This window comes from Aristolochia californica, unplaced genomic scaffold (genome assembly GCF_029961685.1).
Source record: "Aristolochia californica isolate CCGP_79_NKW_82.1479 unplaced genomic scaffold, dmAriCali1.0.hap1 SCAF_13, whole genome shotgun sequence".
Lineage (NCBI taxonomy): Eukaryota > Viridiplantae > Streptophyta > Magnoliopsida > Piperales > Aristolochiaceae > Aristolochia > Aristolochia californica.
Window position 1 is genome coordinate 367464 of NW_027181804.1, and position 17980 is coordinate 385443.

Here is a 17980-nt window from a genome sequence, read left to right on the forward strand (position 1 = left end):
ATGAATGGATGAAGGTTGAGAAAGAAAGAAGAGAAAAACGTCGAATGGAGAAGTAATTACATTGTCTCCATTAATGTGAACCATGAAAGAAATCGGAGAGAGATATGAGATCTGTATGTCAATCAAAAATATTTAGTAATAATCTCTAGCGACTGAAATGAACAAAAACGTGAAACGAAGAACTAACTGAACCACGTTGATAGTGAAGGATACAGATCAATGCTTTCGTTATGTATGAAAACATCTGAATTCAGATGACAAAAATCAGTTTTAAATGATTAAACCATGCTTGGCGAAACTACTTCTAAACTGATCTTGCTGCAGAACTGATACAGTGCCATACACTTCCGCCTTTTTTTTCGCTCAGCTCTCCCACTCATTAATTTATCACCGTTATAACATGAATTCCAAGACTCAGATTTCTGTACTTCTTCTCTGTAACCTGCTTCTCTTTCCCCAAGAAACGGAACACAAACCTCATTTCTCAGAAGAAGAGAACTGAAACATTACAAGCGGCAACGCTGGGCTTACCGTTCAGACAGAAGCAACACAAGAAGATTAAAAAGAGTTTACTTCAGAATACCTTCGATCGAGATGAATGGAGCTCTTGCTTGAACAAAAACGACAATACCAAAATCGTCGACGAAGCTCTTCCGATCGAGTTCCGTTGGCAGCGGAACAGCTTGATAATAAATTCGGCTAGTCGCTGCTCGCTTATAAAGGACCACCACAGACACCGCACAAAGCGGAAATGACGCCATTGCTTCCACCATCCTGAAACAATTTCATGGCTGCCATTTAATTTCAGAAAATCCCAGAAACTGTTCGCATTATCCACTTCGCATTTAATGCTGCATGACCTGCAGGATGCAGCCAGTTTTGGCTAGTCTAAGTACTTTTCAGCCATTTTGTCAAATTTCTTCTTGAATATGCTACTGAGTTAAAAAGAATCTTAAGAGAAAAGGCCCCATTGTGCCGAGTAACCGGACCAAATCTCCTAATTAGACAATTCTACTTAGCTATACGTATCAATCAATATCCATAATATATACAACCTCTCTACGATTACGATTATTTGTTAATGATTGATTAAGCTTAGTAGATTCACCCTCCAAAACAAAATATTCTAGTCCTAGAGGTATAATATCAACCACTTCCAATGCATCTACTAGAACTGATCACCTTCGATAATCTACCTATTACGCTTCTTTCTCTAACCTTGATCTATTCTTCACCTGCAATTGCCTCACAAACTCTTCATCCTCGTCACACACATTGTCGATTTGGAGGTGCATACCTTTTTTCTTAAGTTAAAAACGATAAAAAAATATAAAATAAGAAATATTGTATCAATTCCTCCGAATTTTGAGACACAAAAAATATAAGTGAAGGGAATGCATCCTAAGTGGCTAATCGTTGTGTTAATTGGGTGTCTTGAATCCGATTACCCGTTTCGGATCCGCAACGGGACCCGATTACGAAATTATATCAGGAGCTCTCTGAATTTAGGGATTTTGAGGAGAAGAGGTCGAGATGACGAGATTTCAGGGGATTCTCTGCGCAGAGAAAGAAGGGGTTCATTGAGGGAGAAATCGGAGCTTGACTTTGTGTAGGAGCTCGATTTTGTATGCTTGAAGCCGCAAAACTTCACCCCTTTCCAATGTAGTGGATTCTTGACCCCTCCTGTGGAGTAGGTTGTCGCCGAACGACGTAAGATCGTTGCCTCTTGTGTTTTGCTGTCGATTTACTGTTATTTATGCCCATATTGTGTTTTCTATGTGGTTTGTATGCTTCGTAGTGGTATACCCTTGATTATTATGCTCGAATTTATCCCCTGGTTTTAACAAGTGGTATCAGAGGGAGGTTTTATGGCGACAGTGCCGGATTTTCGTTTGTTCCTCTCTGTTTCCGCTGATGGGAAGAGAGCTCTCTGTCCCGAGCTTCCATTTGGTTTTTTTTGGAAGTGCCGAAAGGAAAAAAAATAAAAAAATTGGGCACTGTTCGTGGTGTTTGACAGTACCGAGGAGGAAGACATTTTTTTTTTTGGCATTGGTTGGTGGTGTCTGACCGTGCCGAGGAGGAAGAAGAAATTTTTTTTTTGGCACTTGTTGGTGGTTTCTGTCAGTGCCGAGGGGAAGAAGAAGAATTTATTTTTTTTGGCATTGTTCGGTGTTGGATTTTGGAAGTGACAAGAGAGAAAAAATTCTGTTTATGAGAGAGGTCATAGAGAAGATTTAAGCAATCTGAGCATTTTTTGTGATCGAGGGTATTTTGGTAATTATGACTGGAAAGTATACATTAAATAAATTTGATGGACAGATGAGTTTCAGTTTGTGGCGCGTGAAGATGAGTGTCATGTTAGTACAACAAGGAATCCACAGATCATTGAATGGAAATGATAAGTTTCCAGCTACATTGTCAGAAAAAGCCAAGGAGGATCTAGACATCAAAGCTCTTAGTTCCATTCAATTGTGTTTGGCTGATGAGGTTTTGCGAGAAGTTACAGATGAGATGACAGTAGCTGGTTTGTGGTTGAAGTTGGAGAGTATTTATATGACTAAATCTCTCACAAACAGGCTGTATTTGAAGTAACGACTTTACACTCTTCGGATGAAGGAAGGTGCATCTCTCAAAGACTATCTTAATGAGTTCAACAAGATTATTATGGATTTGAGAAATATAGATGTTACCGTGGAAGATGAGGATCAAACACTGATTGTGTTGTGCTCTTTACCCCCATCCTATGAGCACTTCGTTACGACTATGCTCCATTGGCACGATACCATCTCTATGGAGGATGTAAAGGCATTGTTATACTCTAACGAGTTGAGGAATAAGGTGTCTACCAGTGGGAGCGAGGAGTAAGCAAATGGGCTGTTTGTTCGAGGGCAAACGAAGGAAAAAGATTCTGGAGGCTGTGGCCATTCTACGCCGAAGTCAAGGGGAAAGGGGGCAAGTGCTATTATTGTCATCAACCAGGTCATTTTGCAAGAGAATGTCCAAAATTGAAAGAGAAAGAGAAAAGAGAAGAAAAGGAAGAGGTTGTTGGGTTTGCTGAAGATCATTCTGATGGTTCAGAATATGTTCTCACAGTTGAGGGCGGCACACTCACAGGGTGAGTGGATACTCGATTTGAGTTGTTCCTACCACATGTGTCCTATCTAGGATTTTTTTGCGACATATCAGTCAGTAGATGGTGGTACAGTTTTGATGGGGATTTTTGCTCTGTAAAATTGTTTGAGATTGGAACGATTCAAATCAAGATGTGTAGCGGTATAGTGAGGATTTTTTGAAGAAGTTTGGCATGTACCAGATTTGTTTTCTCTAGGTTCTCTTGATTACCTTGGTTACAGATATACAACTGAAGGTGGAGTTTTTTGGAGGTCTGTAGAAGGACACTGGTTGTGATGAAAGGGAAAAAGGTTGGTAACCTTTTATGTGCTTCAGGGCAGTACAGTCATAGGTACTGCAGTAGGTTATTTATCTTCGAATTCAGTTTTTTGACATGACTCGTCTGTCGAATATTCGGTTAGGGCATATCAGTGAGCAGGTGGAGTTTGAGGGTGATAAATACGGCTATGCCAACATGGTCGCTTATGCATTACCTGTGGTAGAGACCGGTCTGTTGGGAACATCGTGGAGACTCGTCGTTGCCTAGAGGTTGGAGTCGTGGAGATTCGCCGTTGCCAGAGGTTGGAGTCGTGGAGACTCGCCGTTGCCTAGAGGTTGGAGCCGTGGAGAGTCACCGTTGCCAGAGGACTGAGAGTCGTTGATTCCAGAGGGAGTCATTGCAGCAGAGAAGTCTTCCAGTGGCTGCAAACAGGGGCAGCAGTGGTTGCAGGCAAAGATTGCAGTGAGGTTTTCCACGTGCTACAAGTAGAGGCAGTAGGGAGTCGTTATTGTGAGAAACTGTTCAGTTTCCAGAGCCCTACCGTGAAGTGGTCACGGGTAGTGATGCTGCTCAATTCAGATGCCCTAGGAGGCAAGGTGGAGATGGTGCTAGACAGGTTCAGTTTTTCAGAGATAAGTAACCGAATTCAAGCCAAGGTAAAAATTTGTTAATCGGGAGTTTTGAATCCGATTACCTGACCCGAATCAATTAGCCGGTTCGGATCCGCGACGGGACCCGATTACCAAATTATATCGGGAGCTCTCTGGATTTAGGGATTTTGAGGAGAAGAGGTCGAGACGATGAGATTTCGGGGAATTCTTTGCACAGAGAAAGAAGGAGTTCGTCGAGGGAGAAATCGGAGTTTGATTTTGTGTAGGAGCTCCGTTTTGTATGCTTGAAGCCGCAAAGCTTCACCCCTTTTCGATTTAGTGGATTCTCGTCCCCTCCCGTGGAGTAGGCTGTCGCTGAACCACGTAAGATCGTTGCCTCTTGTGTTTTGCTGTTGATTTACTGTTATTTATGCTCATATTGTGTTTTCTATGTGGCTTGTATGCTTTGTAGTGGTATACCCTTGATTATTATGCTCGGATTTAAGCCCTAGTTTTAACACGTTGTCAAGGGAATGCCCCCCAAGTGGCTAATCATTGTGTGATGAAACTAAACTTAATTCAACAGTGGTATCAATGCAAGATAATGCGTGTAGGCTAAAACCTAGTTTGTACTCTTTTGGGAGTTTAACATATTGTGTTATATATGCCAAGGAGTTTGTGTATAGACTCATTTGTGTTAAGGGGAGTTTTAATTAAATAATAAATTATTTTAATTAGTAAGTATTAAAAAATAATATTAAATTATAATGTTAAGTAATAAACTTCTAAAATTTTTGGATTCAATTTGATATATATATATATTATTTATTGTTAAACCTATTAGATGAAACTTAATTAATTATTTTAAATGCATAATAATTAATTATTTTGAAAAATTATTCTCTTTATAATTTATTAAAAATAAATAATTTAAAAGAAAATACCAATATCATGGCCTTTTGGTAGCTAAGGACAGGACATAGCATGAGCACCACATCAAAAGCTGTAAAGGTACACCAACGAATGGGACAGTACCGGTCCTCTCCAGCACACGGTACAGCACGAGTAAGGGCGTTACAGTAAAATCACCTCAACTAGCTTTTCTTCGATCACTTTTTTCGGGGAACGAGTGGCAAATGATAGGTGTCGACAAACCGCTCAAAAGGACATTTCTGGTGTGATCCTCCGCAAGCCGCTGTCTCCCACCGGTGGCCATCTCGATCGATTTCCACGCGTCTTCTGCTGTCTCCTCCACGTATTCCCTGCTTCACATTCTATTTCGCCTGAACCTTCCTAATTCACGTTTTTTAGCTCGCCAATTGGGATTAGAGGCTCGTCCGGGGTCAGTGGCCACGAAGAAGGGCGGTGCCGCCCTCACCTCGGTAAGGCACGTGATAGGGATGTCGCAGGCGCGACAGATGTTCGGTCGCGTGTCTCATCCATCCAGACTCTTCCTGACACTATGACGCGACATCTTCACCGCACTCACCTCGCCACGTGGAGTGTTATGTTCCCGTTCCTACGCCCCTCTTCACTCGTCAAATATTTAACGCGTTTTCAATGGTGTGGATGAGAGTCTCATCCGTCGTCCAGGTGGCACACGAACTTGATTTCGGCCGTTAGATCAGCTAGCAGATTGTGGGACCCAGTCAACAGGAGAAAACAATCTTTCAGTGATAGGATTTATATGAATAAATAAAAAAAAAAAGACAAACGTGTCACCTGAGTCAGCTCAGTGCATGCCATCCATTCCTCGAGTCCACTCAAATGCTGTGCATCCCCGTACATATAATCTCAGATTTAAGCAATTCCGAGTTGAGGCTCGGAGAGTATCTGAGTTGAGGCGACGAGTTCATAAGAGGCAGCTTCTATGGATGAAAGGTCTTTGTCTCTAAGGAGAGAGTCAAAAGGGTGTTAAGAGTTTGGTGAAAAGTGAATAAGAAAAAAGGTTCAAGTGTGAAGACTCTTAAAATAAGTCTCACCTAGTAGGTTAAAAGGTTCATGTGTTGTATGGGACTGATAGGTGCATTAGGGTTTTTTCTTTCGTTTGTTTGAAATTTTCTCTTGAAATCTCTCCAGGCATTGAAATGAGCTGTTAAAAGTAGAAACACATCACAAATGTGTGGATTGTTGTAGTTTTGCATGCATGAACCTCCACTTTTTTTCTTTTTCTTCTTCTTTTCGTCTCCTATTTGTTCTAACAGATTCTTTACAAAAATGGAAAGACAGGGGAGACTAAAAAGAAGTTTGACTCGAATTCAACTAACCTCAATTACACTCAACTTTTTTGTTCTTTAGGGTGATTAGTGCACTTTAAGGGGTGGAGGGAAAGCGAAAGTGGTTAGTGCACTCCAATAAATGTAAAATATGAATAAATAAATGTTTAAGTTGTTCAATTAAAAATGATACCTAAATTAAAACATGGGTCTACCAAACTAATATGGACTTCGATCGATCCATACTTATTTTCTTAAAATGAATACTACTGCAAGGCCAAATGAAGACTATTTGAAAGCGGTGAAAGTTTCATAGGACTTCTCTCTCTCTCTCTCTCTCTCTCTTATTAAGTTGTTCTCCTCCGATGAGCTTTGAATTTTGAAATCATCGATACAATACAAAGTATGTATTATATCTATTTTTTATTTTAATAATTTTTAAACTGAAACAAACTGATGAACAATATTTATTTTAATGATTTGAATATAGTATGCAATATGGAGATACAACATCCATGGTTATAGTAGTAAAAAAAAAGGAATTGCACATTGTTCAATGTCCATCGTTGGTTATGTGCCCTAAGGAAGAGGGCATTGAATTTGAGTAGTACCGACCTACCGAGTTTCCTCTCACTTTCTCACAGCAAAATCCTAGACACAAGTTGTTGACAAACATGCGTGCATTGACGGATGTATAGGGCCACCAATCCATTGTTGGAGGACGCCTTCGTTGTCCCTTTTGTGCTTGTTGCTATGTAGAGCGAGGTTGACAACACTAGAAGAAGAGGAGATTTGACTCTCTACCTCTTCTATTTTAAATGTAGTTTGTTGGAGGTGTCTAATAATTCAATGGAGTTTTGTTTGTTGAATCAATGAGATAAGAGTGTCATGGTGTTTGTTAAAGTCCAAAAGCTCGACTCAAGTTGGTAACATGGAGCTCTTAGAAAATAAAAAGGGGTGAATATGATTCCCTGACTCCTCCCTAATACATGTCGAGTTGATTGAGTTGTGTTATATTTTAAAATTTAGTGTATAAGTTTATACTTTTTATTTGTGAAATAATATTTAATTTTTTCAACATAGCAGTTCATTTATGTTAACCTGTGGCAATTATTGCCCATCAAACAGGCAAAGCAGTAGAATAGATAATCGAACTAATTGTTAACTATAAGTTTTCAAGATTCTCTTTGCTACGACTCATTAAAAATACAATCGATACAACGAAAGCCTAGTTTCTTGACCAAGACTATTATCTTTGGCAAAATTTATTGTATACCCTAAAAGTCACAATCTTATGCCTTTTTAAAAACATCTAAGGACATAATTCTCAAAAGTGTTTAAATACGAATACATGAAAAGTCAGTCAATCACAAATTTTTTGGTCTTGCCAATCATCTGGAGAGGGTGAACGAGACTTTCTTTTAATAATGGAGTCGGGTTTTATTCATGTCCCACCAAATAATTTGTCAGGTCCAGGAGTTCCTTTCTCTATCGGTCAAATAAATCCTAAAACGAGGTTAATCACTCAATGATGCTTGAATGTTAAAATGATTCTCACTACATGTGGGATACACTCATATTGGACTAGATAATTTGCCAAGTTAGTGTTGGGCAAAGATGATATAGCTCCGATATAAATAAAAATTAGGGTTTAAAGGTCTAAAGTTTGACGTTTAGGGTTTAGGGTTTAAGATATAAAATGATATCTAGAAAAATCAACTTGAATGAGATATAACCATGGTTTTCTTACTCAAACTGGGGGACCCACCATGTCACCCTGGAATTCGAGTCAGGCTAGTCAGTCAATCAGAACTAAGGCAAAACTCCGGCCGGTTGGATGGAGGGTCCCCTTGAGGGAAAAAATTTCTGCACCGCGCCGTGTATTACAAAAAAAAAAAACAGAAGTTTATCTAACTGAAGTGGCAAGGAACCAGTAGTTGCTTTCAGGCGATCGGAAATCTTATCGGTCGCTGGCCGTCGACAGCTTGCGATGGAGGCTTGTGATGAGATGTCAGGAGGAGAACCGTGAGGTCTGCTAGGGAAAAAAAGGTGATTGGGTTGCCGTCGATGGGGAAGGATGGCAAGAAAGTCGAGAGTGTGTTCTGTACTAAATAAAGACAAGAGGTGTCGGTAAGCAGTGCCGGAGGAGGGAGGGCAGTGGAATCGACAGCAGCCATGCAGCGATCATCTCTTCCCCGACCTGTCACTCTCGTTCGGATTCTTTTACTGAATACAGGGTGGAAGTTAGCCATTAAAGCAGGCCCATGTCAGCAGGACCATTAATACTTTTAAGTCGTTAACAGCTGATACTCGATGGAGATGTAATGGTTTTTCTTCAAGTTTAATGATCGAGCTAAAAGAAAGTGATAACTGAAGACAGCTGATTCTCGATGGAGATGTAATGGTTTTTATTCAAGTTTAATGATCGAGCTAAAAGAAAGTGATAACTTAAAACAATAAAAACGAGATATCCAGTGATGGCGTATGCCTTTTTCCGGTACGTCAGGGAGACGTCAATCCTGCGTATAGGGAGTATATCAGTCACGATCTCCCTTTTTATCGACCTGTATGGGACCTCGTTTATGTAGGGGAAGGGTCTTACCTTCTCACCATTGATGGTTGGGGTGGGTCGGGTCGGATCGGGGTTGGGTTTACCAAAACCTGAACCTGAATCCAATCCCTACACCAAAAACCGAACATAAAAAAACCTTAATCTTCAAATCTGACTGCCTTTTGATATGGTCCCTCTTCCAGACTCCATGAGACTGCTCCGAGGACTCCGATCACATTTCACTTATCAACAAACATATTAGAAGAGAATGAAAGGGAAGAAAAAAATGGACCTAGAGCATCACCCATCGTGGTCCTCTGGTGTTGGAAGAGCTCTCTGTGCCAAACCCATCAAATTTCTCCACTCCAAAGTTCTCATTTCTTTCTCCACCTTCTTCTCTTGATGTTGGAAGCGCTCTCTATGCCAAACCCCATTGTTTTTTTTTAGGTTTTTGTTATTTGTAGCTTTTCTTCGTCTGCAATGTGCAATTCCTTTAACCTAATTTTTTCACCTCATTACCGTAATAGTGACGATTTTTGCCCCTATTCGCTGTTGCTCACCACCAATCATCCTTGCTGGGCGTCGATTGAAATTGCTCGCCGCTGATCACTGTTACTAGCCATTGTCACCAATCATCAAACAAAGTTTTTGTTTATTATTAAAGATAGTCTCACGTACATTAGTGAGTATAAATATCTTGCGTTTATTAGTTGGAATAAGAGGTTTCTTAAGTGGCTAGTCATTTTGGGACAGGACCTTTGACCCAATTTAACATTTATAATCTCCTTAGTCCTATCGGTATGATGTTCTTGTTATCACCGTTGTGATGGTCTTTCCACTACAAGAGGGTGAGGCTTGCAAGGAGATATTGCGGCCACCTTACAGATTTCATGGTCACTCATTCTCAGATAGGTTAGTCTTGTTGTATCACTTACCTATAGAAGACAATAGATAAACACATTGTAGAAACAAAAGATTTCCTCTTTTTCTATGTCTCTCCTGTTCATTCGTTTTCAAGTTATTGCTTTATTTTTTCCCTCATTTACCTCTCTCTATCTATCTCCCTTACTCGTAATAATTCATTTTTATTTCCTTTTTCTTCTAAAGTCTTGTTAAATTAGAGAGCTGATGCTATAGAATGTATTGGATTATGAAGGTATATAGGTATTAATCTGTTTTGATAGATGAGCAATTTGCATCGACTTACAACTGTAGCTTAAGAGTGATAATTAAGATATTATAAAAGTAAGATTTTGATCAAGCATCCCGACATTGTAAAAGTAAACATCTTTGTTTAGTTTTTTATTTTTATTTTTATAATTTGTTAAATTAATAAATTTATTTATACTTTATAATTAATTTATTAATTTAGACTAAACTAAAATCTCTTATTTTATTAATCAAATACTCTATTTATTTTTGATTGTATTATTGACTTTTAATACTATATTAAATTACTAATTTAAGAGCGATAATTAAAATATTGTAAAAGTAAGAATTTGATTAAGTATCTAAACATTATAGAAGTAATCATGGGTTGTTTAGGTATTTTATTTGTATATTTAATTAATTTAATATATATTTTAAAATTATTTATCTTATTTTATTAATTAAAAAGTTAAATTAAATTATCGTAATAAAGTTAAGTCTACCAAAGTATTTTATTAATAAATTCATTCTCCTCTTTCCATTATATTTTCCATTGTGTACTAACTAAAAAAAATACTTTACACCGCACTTTCCATTGAGCACACTAACACAAAAATGTGATTCACTTTCACTTTCACTAGTTCATTTACTGTTAGTGCACTTTGTAAGTGAAAATAAATTTACTTGGGAAAGTGGCCCAAAAAACGTTAGTGTACTGTGAAAGTCAATTATACAAGTAACTCATTTTCACTCGAAGGAGATGGGTGTGTTCCTCGTAGTCGGCTTTTCATAGACAAGTGTGTGCATTCCTTGTAGTCAACTATTTGCAGTGAAGTGTTGAGAAGAAACTGGTGATGAAAAGTGCAAGCTGAAAGAGCCCTTGAGAGGCGATTGCATAGATCATATAGAGGCCAACATGGTGGAAGATGGAAAGAACATGGAGTATGTGAAACCAATAGAAGTTCCCTCAAACGGAAGAGCAGGAGGTGGAGGAGCTTGCAAGTGGAGAAGAGGAGGGCAGAGATCATCCAGAGAAGGCAGATAAGCCATGTCGAATTGAACTTGCAAAGAAGATGGCAGGTGGAGGTGGAGAATGAATGCGATAGAGAAGATAGTGTGATCAAAGATAGAACAATGAGGTTGCAAACGGCATAGCTTGGGGCCTACACTAACCTCATTAATTTTTGTCCTTGTTTCCTTTCTCTTTCAACTTGTTCCTACTTTTTTCACACATTGCTGCCTTTCCATGTAAGTGAAGGGTAAACCCAAAACAGGAAAATAACCTCTAAAACGAAGAGATATATTTGCTGAATCAAAGATGTAAAGGTTTGTTCTAGAGAAGCCTAATAAAAGGTTACTTTATTAGATTTCAATAGTCTATGTTTCACTTTCACACCTGCATGCTTGTTCATTTGCCTTTTGTCCATCTAATCTCTCGTCTTCAAACTTTCCTATTTCACTTTGAAAAGCACTAACCCCTCATTAATCTTCTTTGTTAGAAATTATGAACGGAAGTTTCCTGTTATTAAGAAACAGTAGGCCCAACCCAGTCGGTTATCGGTTCTAGAATACTCAGGGAAGGAAACGGCCGTTACCGTCAGTGACGGGAGGAGACCAAATGGAGGGAATATCGTCTTTTCAAATGTAAAAACGAAAGCCAAAATCTCTTTCGTCTTTGCGCCCAGATTTCGAACTTCCCTGGTTCCGAATTCCGATACCCCACCTCCCGTTCCCTCTCTCTTCGCTGGATCCGTGCGATTACGCGAGGCAAGATGTGCCTCTTCGATTCAGTTCGAATCTTAATCTGAGTTTCGGCTCGCAAGGAGGTACGAATTCGTCTGATTTTCCAAGGTATAGACTTCCTTTTAACATCGACGAGGTTTCCTTCGTCTGGGGTTCTTGTATTGACTGCATTTCAGAAATAAGATTTATTTACAGAGATTAGTGCTTTTTTTTCTTCTTCAATTCCATGCCAGTATATTCGTCTCTTCAGTGGACTAGCAAAGATCGAGACCCTCCAAAATAACCAACATTTGTGTTGTTATTCGGAGGCCTTTTCATTTGGTTGACCCTTCTTCTCCTTGAATTTTTAACTCGTTTTCTGCGCTCAATTTATGGGCATAGTTGGGGGTTTTATGCTTCATTTATTTTGTTTTCCTGTTTTTGCATTTTTGTTTCGTAGAACTTCTACGGTGTTATCTCTAAGTTGTACCATTTCAACTAACATCTTTTTGTTGTTCTAGGTGCTCTTAAGTTGGTCTTTTTATGACGATTCTCCATTCTGTTCTATCTTATTGATCGCTTTCTATATGTGGTAAGTCCAGGAAGGCATGCGGCAGTAGAGATTTGAGAGGTCATGGCAGATGTTGCTGTTGCTGATCCATTATCATCCAGTGCCTTTTCATTTGGGAGGGTTGTTTCAAAAGTTCAAGCTGATGCAACAATGAAAAGGAAGACCCCGTCTGAGCTGCGGGTATGTACCCTGCCTGTTTACTCTTTATTTCTAGTGTTTGGGAATGACTCAAATATACTCAATCATGTAATATATGTGCTTCACTCGAAAATGATTAAGGTGCTTATGCACAGTTCGTACTCTATTCACTTCAAAACAACCCCTTTCAGCTTGAAGCGTGAACTACAATTGCAAAGGCTTTCTATTTCAAAAAAACAATTACAAAAGCTTGGGTCAAAACTTTCAGAAAATGATATTTATTAACCTTTTACTTTATTTCCAATATCCAGAAGGGATAAAAGCTGCGTTTTTAGTGTATGACGTACTTTTCTCATGAGATATAATATTTGGCAGGGAGAGCAATTGAAGAGAAGGAACTTTGGAAGCCAGAGTGAATCCTTATGTCCTATTCCAGGCTCTGATGGGTAAACTTTGTTTCATTAAAAGAACTTTTCTTGTTACAAACTTTTCTATTTGCTTTCTGTTAATCATACTGATAGCATCAAAATTGGTATTCGACATGCATGCAAAACCCAGAAGTGTTAGTGGAATTGGTCAAGGACGCAAGAAATCAGAGCCATCAAAAATTCCAAAATACATTGACACCCGTGTTAATGATGTATTTCCTGTCAGGAAATCCAGTGACATGTTTAGAGTTCTTTATGGAAAAGAAAAAAATAAGGTGAGACTGTTTTCTCAAAACCTTGACATAACAATAGTGGTCTTCCTACTCTTAAATATATTGTATATAATCCACATGAATGTTACTGTAAAATTGCAATTAATGTATTCACTATCTCTATTTTCTGTTTGTGAAGGTTGGTTCTTTTTCACCAAGAGACAAAACAACTAGAAACACTTCTTCAACTGACACAAGAGCTGCAGATAATCAATCCCAGATTCCATGGTAATGTTTTCATGATACCAATTGGACTTTAGAACTGTGCATTGATAGTTTACTTCGTGGAAAGTTGTAGTCCTACTGATAATTTCAAATATTCTGTTTACATTTTAAAATCAAGTGAGAAAAGCGACCCTCCTAGAATTCAGGAGACTTCCGCTTCATGCATTAAAGATGGACCAGAGCAAGGTTTTAGAAAAACTGAGAAATGTGGTCAGACGACATTTCGCACAGTTGCTGAGCTTTCCTCAAAAAGTGAAAACCTTTCAAAGTCTTCACTTATTGATATGGTACTTTGTGTAGTTTTTTTTCTATTGTTTAGTTATTTAATGCATTTCTAAATTTAAGGAAACCGTATTCTGATTTTCACAGGATAAGGCTCTAAAAGGAATGGTTGTCTGTGATCTCCCAACAAGATCACATTCAAGTTATGATTCTCTTGGAAGAGTTGGAAGCAATCTGTCAACTTCTCTAGCAAGTTCTTTTTCTAACATTCATTTTCCTGGTCAGAAAACTCCTCTAGATCTTACACTGAAGGCAACAATCAGATTGGTCTCCTCTTCCTCTGTGAACTGGTGGGTGTTTACAACCCCTTATCTGAGGATTTGCTTGCTTAAAATAGTCTAGCAAGATACTTTAACTTGGAGTACGAAGTGTACAGATAGGTTTTTTCCAATCACATTTAATTTTTTCGTTCATTATCGTGCAGAACAAAAGGGATAAAAAAACTTCTAACATATTCTCTTTCAAAAAAAATTCTCTAAAACAATATGAATTTTATTTGAATCATAGGAGGGAGTTACTCTTTACTTTTACATATGTTGGTTAAATGGGTGGGAATGTGAGCTAGCAGGAACTAGCTTCTTTAGGATTGCCTAATGCAGAGAATTTTTTAGGTGTCATCAGCAACTTTTGAGAGTATTTTTTTTTTTTTACCCATCAGCTACTAAAGTTCTCTTTTTGAAATTTTTAGGTGTCACAGATTAGGTGCAAGTAGCACTTTGTATGCAATGGCACAGTTCGCATCTCAGTTTGGTTGGGCACGGGATGAACATGTTGGAAAAGCAGAAGCCTTGTACTCGTGGGTGTATCCACAATTCTCCCTCCCGCCTTCTGTCATATCTGCAATGACCTTGTCAGCTTCACGAGGAGGTTTGTTGGCTTTTTCAGTTCTTGGCCATGATAAAATTTTATCAGATCATTTGCATTTTTAATAGGAAAATGTAAGAGATCTAATCCTCATACTGTTTCTATTTTTCTGCTTAACCAATATAGAAACAGATTTCTTATTGAAACGGCAGCTGGCCTGGGAGGACTCTTTCCGGAATCTATACTACATGCTTAGAAAGAAAATTTGTGGCATCTTTTATTGTAAGCCCATCCTTTATGCGGTATTACTCTCTAATGGGCTAATTTTGTGAGTCACATATTCATATATATCATCTATATATTTATATTTATGTTTATTTACGTTCTTTGTGCACTTTGTAGTGTATACTTCACAATTTGTTGTCATGTTCATTGGTTGTAACTTGGAAAAACCAAAGCAATCATGCAATGCATATCTGTCACAGTCTACAAGAGGGTTGCGGTCATTGTTAAGAGAGCATGTAAGACACTCTTGCCTATTTAACATGATTATAGATAGGCTCAGTAGTAAATTGAAAGCCAAAAAGTGATGCATAAATAAGATGTTTTATTTATTTATTTATTTATTGTTGTGTTTCTCTCATTCTTATTTATGTTCTTCACATCTGATTACTCTTTGGCTTTTTTCCTGTCACAGGATATTTCCTTTACCATGCCTTTGTGCAGTTCTGAAGTTGAGCAAGCTACTACGGAAGACCTTGTGTTACTTTCAGAAATAGAGAAGTTCAACTTGGGCGAGGTTAAGAATTACCTATGGCACAACATCTGTTACATGCTTTTTATTTTAGTTCGACATGGATTCTCAATATAGTGCATATTTTTCTCCTTTTCTCAGACACGCCGAATGGATTCCATATCTAATGTCGACAACAGCTCGCAGTCATTACTAGCTTTTATTGGAAATGACAGTGTCCATGGATTATATGACTTCCTTTTAAATTATAGGTATCTATTTGACATGAAAGCATTTTCATTGTGCTTAAGCATATATGTATTGGCATTGAATCTTACCTATTTCACTTTCCATGATTGGTGGATCCAGGTCATTCTTGAGTTCTCTAACTACTACCGACGTTCCGATACTTTATTCACCTGTTCCTTTTCAGAATGGATCTCTTAATGTTCCTGAGGTGGGTCCTTATATTATTGTTAAAACACTGGTATATGGAAATTTTGGTCATTTTATATTCTCATATGGATTTCATTAATTTAAAGCAAGCTAGATTTCATATTAGGAGTCTAGTTTTCTATTTTCACTGAATTCTGACATGTACTTATGAAGTTATTAAGTGTGCTTGTATTTAAGGGCAGAATTGTCCTTTCTTTGTAATTTTTACTTAAGTGACATAATTGAAAGAGGCTCGATTTCTGAGCCCTCATTCAATGCAGCCTCAAGTCTTGCTTCTCCCTCTCTCGTCTCCTTTTCTCCCTTTCTTCTTTAATCCATTCAATATTGCAATTTTACATTTATTCCCACTATTAGTCTAATCAGTGTCTAGAAGTGTTGAGGTGATAGTTCGCTTGTAAATCTAGTTTTTTTTATTTACATTATTCACCTGTTCCTTTTCAGAATATATCTCTTAATGCTCCTGAGGTGGTCCTTTTTATATGATTCCTGCTATTAGCCTAACCAGTTTCTAGAGGTTTTGGTAATTCACTTGTAAATCTAGTTTTTCTTATTCTTTCCGAATTGGCTGCTCAAAAGAAGGCTGAAATTTTTTTCCCTGAGGCTATAAGCATTCAAGCTAAGTATTATAATTGTTTAATTGTCATAGTAAGCTTTAAATAGAGTGCGAACTAATGATGTATGATATTAAAAGAAATAAATGGTGACAATGTACAACTAACAGGTGTATTTTTCATGTACTGGGTAGTGATCTTGAGAACGATTTCTAAAATTTCAGAAATAATGTGCACTTTTATGACCTTGATTCATTAATTCTTTAATCTCGTTGAATTGCTCCAAGAACTTTTCATCTATTCACTGTATTTCAGGTTAAATGCAAGGAGGTAAAGAGAGCTGATGCAATTCTCCCGTCAAAAGTGCATCAAACTGAAAATGGGAGGTCCATTCAAGATCCATCATCTGGTGTCTGTTACAGTCTCGAGATCAAGGACACAGTAATTCCTCCTTGGACAGTCTCTAGATTATGTGCAGCTATGTGCTCCCAGGGGAATAGCTTTGAGGCCAGGTATGCAGTTTTCTGTTTTGATGGGCTTTCCCAATGTTCGTTTGAAAATGTATTAATGTCAGTTGCTTGAAGTAGGTTATTCACTGGTTAAAGTCAGTGCTCAGAAAAATGCTCTTACCATTTTAGACTGCTGAAAGTCTCATCTAGTTTAATTTTGTTTATGTACATCAGCCATTAACCTCATTAGCAGACTTGAAAACAGTTTTATCTCCTTTTTTTTTTCTTCTGAATGGTGAAATTTGATTAAGCAAAAGCAAATTTACAGTATACAACAGGATGTCCAAGAAGCCGTCTAGAAAAAATAATTATTCTCTTTTTTTAGTGTGTCAAAATGCTACATACTAAATTTTAAGGTTGTCATGAGGCATCTGATAGGTAGTAATAACTGAGATCATGATGAGATTATCTCTGAACTTTTCATGGTGTAGGATAAATCTTCTGGTTAGATATATGATCACTCAATGTAGTTTCTTCTGGTGCTGAACTAAAAAGATCTGAAAGTAGGAATATTTTCTACTGCAATGTTCAAAACTTAAGTTCTCCAAGCATGTTTTTGCAGTTTTGTTATGGAGCCCATTTCAGCCGGACTGAATGTTGCATTCGATGCGATTTCCAATATGTCATATTCTTCAGCAGAGCCATGCAAAGACTTCCAGGAATGCAGCAGCATTCTTGCATGCCAGGAAACTGTTTTATACCCATGTTTGAGATCTGCTTCCTTAAAAAGTCTGAAATACTCTAGTGGATCTTATAGAGCTTCTCTTACACCTCTTTGACTCGGTTGTTTCTCTGTGCTTTCGTTGAGCACTTAATGCTGTTTTGAGGTGTTCTTATTGGTTGAGCTAAGCATGGGGAAAGACTGTCAACAGGCCAATGTGGCCCAGTGAAAAGCATCGAGAATCATTTCAGTGGTTCACAAGCATTTTTAGCGATTTATGGTGGTGAAAGCTCCAACATCAACTACGTTTGCTCAGGGTTGTTTTGGTTTGAAACAGTGAATGATTGTAGGTTGACAAACAAGAACCGCAAAAGAGGCCTGTCAAACGGATGGGTTTTATTTGGTGGAATGTGCCGAGAAGTTGCAAGAGATTCACCCATTCTATATTCCTAAAGAGCCATTGCTGCATGTGAACGAATGAGGCTCTGGGAGGGCTACCTGAGGATTATTTAGATTATTTTGAGTCTGACCGGCTATCCAGCTGAGCTTGTAAAATTGATATTTGCTGAGAAACTGTCAAGAAGTTTTTTCTCACTGATTTTTAATCCAGCTACAGAACGGAAGATCGAATAAACCGTGGCAGTTCAAGCATCGTAGTCAAGCAACATGCAATTGATGTTTTGTTTGTCAACTGATTTGAATCGTTTTGTATTAAAATACCCAAAAAATCA

General features: G+C 38.1%; 1 protein-coding gene across 2 annotated transcripts; it reads left to right on the top strand.

Annotated features, from left to right (window-relative positions):
• Positions 1-11585: 11585 nt before the first annotated feature.
• On the top strand, positions 11586-17940 carry LOC137948486 (uncharacterized). Of its 2 annotated transcripts, none has more exons than XM_068794571.1 (15): positions 11586-11748; positions 12222-12370; positions 12704-12774; positions 12887-13031; positions 13168-13256; positions 13372-13540; positions 13623-13825; positions 14224-14402; positions 14526-14621; positions 14742-14860; positions 15037-15138; positions 15235-15344; positions 15442-15529; positions 16395-16591; positions 17151-17940. In XM_068794571.1, exons 2-15 carry the CDS (start codon positions 12254-12256, stop codon positions 17365-17367), a joined length of 1902 nt encoding a protein of 633 aa, XP_068650672.1. In that variant the 5' UTR covers positions 11586-11748; positions 12222-12253; the 3' UTR covers positions 17368-17940. The 2 variants fall into 2 exon arrangements, with proteins under 2 accessions (XP_068650672.1, XP_068650673.1); XM_068794572.1 differs by having other exon boundaries at positions 11586-11723.
• The last annotated feature ends 40 nt before the right edge of the window (positions 17941-17980 follow it).

Bases quoted from the DNA above. Each gene is read 5' to 3' on its own strand.
- LOC137948486 (XM_068794571.1), top strand. From the start codon at position 12,254: ATGGCAGATGTTGCTGTTGCTGATCCATTATCATCCAGTGCCTTTTCA. The intron at 13,032-13,167 runs GTGAGACTGTTT...CTGTTTGTGAAG, and splicing joins ATGGAAAAGAAAAAAATAAG to GTTGGTTCTTTTTCACCAAG. The intron at 15,530-16,394 runs GTGGGTCCTTAT...ACTGTATTTCAG, and splicing joins GATCTCTTAATGTTCCTGAG to GTTAAATGCAAGGAGGTAAA.